Genomic DNA, 3,535 nt, shown 5'->3' with positions numbered 1-3,535 from the left:
AAAAAAAAAATAAAAAAAAAAAAAAAAAAAAAAAAAAAAAAAAAAAAAAAAAAAAAAAAAATCTATCCTATACAAAGCCAATGAGTTTGTGAGTAAATGAGTATTTTTCAACCTGAAAGGAATTCATATGAACTATCTAACAATAAATTTTTAACCTTTGAAAATGAAAAAGTTATCTGTTCTCTCATTCAAAGCAATAACTAGAGAATAAAACCACACCTTCTTCTAGTAATGGTACCATCCCTTCCTTTCCCATTTTACAGCATCGTAACCCTCATCCAGGTTTAGAGCTCACATGTTCTGATGAATGACTACAAATTATACCAGGTAACCTGAGCATATAACTCAGGTTTGGCTGAAGAAATGGTGCGGTACCATGCAGTCACAGCCATCAGATGCACCAAGAACCTTACAGGCAACACAGCAGTCCCCACCCAGGGCTAAAGTTCCTATAGCTGCAGATAAGGCCAAGGCACAGTGTCACACACACACTGTCATCACTAATGACAGTGACACAAAGAGAAAAACATGAAAGCTGCCTTTCCTTTGAAGCTGTGAAAGTACAGCTTCAGAGTTTAAGATCTGTGATCTATACTGCCAGAGAGCAAAGCGTCACCATGTACAAAAATGGCACAGTTCAACCTTCAGTATCAGGAGTTTTACATTTAGTTACAAATTAACAAGTCAGACATGGAGTATTACAAACTGTGAAAAGGAAACTGTTCCTAATGCTTCTCAGATGTGGGAAGCATAACTGGAAACAGATGTGTGTCTTTAACTATCATGTTGAACCTTCGTATCCCTTTGACAGTTATGAATGCTCAGGTACCTCTGGTGGGCCTACAGGATTCAGTGTGCTCTGACACCTATAAATGAATGTACCAGAACGAGGAGTGTAACCACACACCACCACATAGTCATGACAAACAAACAATGGAAACAAATAATGTAATAAAATCAATCCCTGTGGATGAGAATGTAAGAGAATCCAGGAAATCAATCACTGGCCTTATACTAGTGATTACAGTGAAATTTTGAAACAAATCCACTTCTTTATAATCCTAAGGAAAACCCTGATCACCTCTGTTTGACAGATGACAATTTCTTCAAGTGTAAAACCAAAACTTGCAAAATTCTGCAAATACCTGATGTTATTCACATGCATAAAGATCTACATGATTCATCCTGCATTTACTTAAGAAAGTGACCATAGCTATTCAAATTTCTGGAGCATGATTTATCATATCATTTGAACAATGAAGTTCTATATTGCATCCTCCACTTCTTCATAAAATAATAGCAGAATTTAGGCTGTTTCAAAGAACAGTTCGAACACATTCCTTATTCAAAGATTTTCACACACAAAATCTTCAATCACATTCTGAGCTGGTTACACACAGCAAAATGACATTAAGGTCAATGACAGACAAGCTAATCTGAGCAACAATGATGACAGAGCAGCTTTTGTGTACAATAAATTATTCCATATAATGGAATTGACAAAGACATTCCCCAGCCATCTAAAAAATGGAAAAATGAATTATTTCTAAGTCATGTAAATTACAGTGGTAGCTCTAATTAAGGGTGTCTTTTTTTTAAGTCAGTTCTTAACTGAAAACCACCTAGATAGGCAACTGATATATAGCCAGTGTTTCTATAGAATTCTGAACACAGATGCAAGCAAAATTACAGCTACAGGGACAAGGTAAGCTGGTTTGCTACTTACAGGCTAATCTTTGTCATGACTGTTCTAGTAGCATCCGAACTCTTCAGCTTCAAGTTGTCTAAATCAGAATTTGTCTGTCTCTCAGCTGACAGACACAGGTCTCCATTTTTAATCCCATCAGTATGCAATAAAGTTCTCCCATCTGAACCATTACCATGCTTTACAGCCTTGGTCTCATTTCTGCCTTCAGCAAACACCAAGGCATTGTCTTCTGTCTTAGCAGTCAGAGAAACTTTGGGACACTCCAAGCTGTCTTCACCAAAAGCCACAGGAATAGCTCCTTTTTCCACTGAAGTTCTTTTTGTCACTGGGTTACTCTCTGGCAATGCTAAAGGTTGCCTTTTTGAAGAGTAATCTTTTACCTGACCCTTCAAACCAGTAGGGGAAATGGGTACAGCATCTGCCTGATTCTTTTTATATGATCTTCTCCTTGCAGAGGTTGTGCTTGAGACCTGCTGCTTGCCTTTTTCAGCTTCAGCTTTAGATGCCCCTTTGTGAGCAGATCCAACTTTCAGGTCCTGATTATTACCTGATGAAGAGGAATTCCTTTCAGGAGTCTGTTGAGGAGACCTCACTTTTCTTTCAGAATTTATTACCTTGTCTGAAAACACCTCAGAAGAGACATCATCCTCAAAACCAGATTCTTCTCTTGCAGTAGTCTCAGTCTGGTTTCTCTCTCCATTTGGAATGTCACTAGATGACTGCGACTTTCTCCTTTTTCCGGATCTTTTACTAGCAGATTTTTTATCCATTGTGTCCAAATCACTACAATTTTCTTCTGATTGAAGAGTCACAGGTTCATTAAGGAGTTCGTCTGTTTTTCTTAGATAGATATCAACTGTTAACACTCTAGCAGAATATGCGTGTTCACTCGCTGCAGATTCCAACTCGTATGGCAAATCCTTTGGTTTTGCATGCCCAGGCTCCTCAGACACCCACGTGTTCACAAGCTGCTTGTGGCTTAAGATACTCTTTTCTAAGTCTTCACTGGACAAATTTCTCAAGCTCTTTATGAAATCTGGAGTTGTGGAATTGTTTATATCTGTGACAGATTCTTTCTCCAGTCCCAGGGTTTCCACATTCAGGCTACTCTCACAGAAGGAGTTTTTAATAGTTTCACTGCTGCCGCTCCAATCTGCTGACCACTCACTGTCAGAAGAGACTCCCCTACTACTCCATTCTGAAACGGTGTCATGATACAGCGGTCTCACTTCCCCACTGAAATTATATTCCTGTGCCTCAGAAACAGCACTTACGTTTCTCACTTGGCTGTGTACTTGAGGAGCTTCATGTCCTTCCTTTAGGTGCCTACAGTATATCGGCTGTGCTATGTGAGGAGAAACTGACCTCTCCCCTCTATGATGTGAAGTGTGTTCTAGCGAACTTTTGACGTTTTTCCTTTTCCCCGTACCAAACAAATTTCCAAGTCTTTCCAAAACTGGTTTCTTTTTATTCTCTTCTCTGGAAGAATCTGGAAGGTGTGAAGTGGACTACAAAAACAGACAAACAAACATTTGGTTAATGTCCAAATTGTTTCTATAATGCATTTGTTTGTATTAGCAACACCTACAAATTAAAAGGACACAGTAATGGAAACAAAACAGCTTGCTGAACAATACCAGCTCTTAAAAAAGAACAAGAAAAACAAAATGCTTGAAAAACAATTAAAATTTCAAGATCCTTCTGTATGTTTTTGCCTGGGTTTGTTTATTAATGAACTCATCTTGGCTTATGATAGAAGCACTATATGTCCCAAATCTCAAACTTTTGCACAATTAGTTAAAGTCACCCAAAATAATACAGGAAAGC

The 3,535-nt window shown here is 38.2% G+C and overlaps 1 protein-coding gene across 1 annotated transcript in view; it reads right to left on the bottom strand.

The window, feature by feature from the left end:
• The window catches only part of CRYBG1 (crystallin beta-gamma domain containing 1), a 41,288-nt gene extending 38,078 nt beyond the window's left edge, over window positions 1-3,210 (bottom strand). The window contains exon 1 of the mRNA XM_027895236.1: window positions 1,727-3,210. Within this exon, the coding sequence (XP_027751037.1) occupies window positions 1,727-2,478 (752 nt within the window). The 5' untranslated portion in view covers window positions 2,479-3,210. The remainder of the gene's footprint in view (window positions 1-1,726) is intronic.
• Between the last annotated feature and the right edge of the window lie 325 nt (window positions 3,211-3,535).

This window comes from Empidonax traillii, unplaced genomic scaffold (genome assembly GCF_003031625.1).
Source record: "Empidonax traillii isolate 1590-97213 ecotype Southwest subspecies unplaced genomic scaffold, ASM303162v1 scaffold16:size2589160, whole genome shotgun sequence".
NCBI lineage: Eukaryota > Metazoa > Chordata > Aves > Passeriformes > Tyrannidae > Empidonax > Empidonax traillii.
This window is presented reverse-complemented; position numbering and strand designations above follow the sequence as displayed.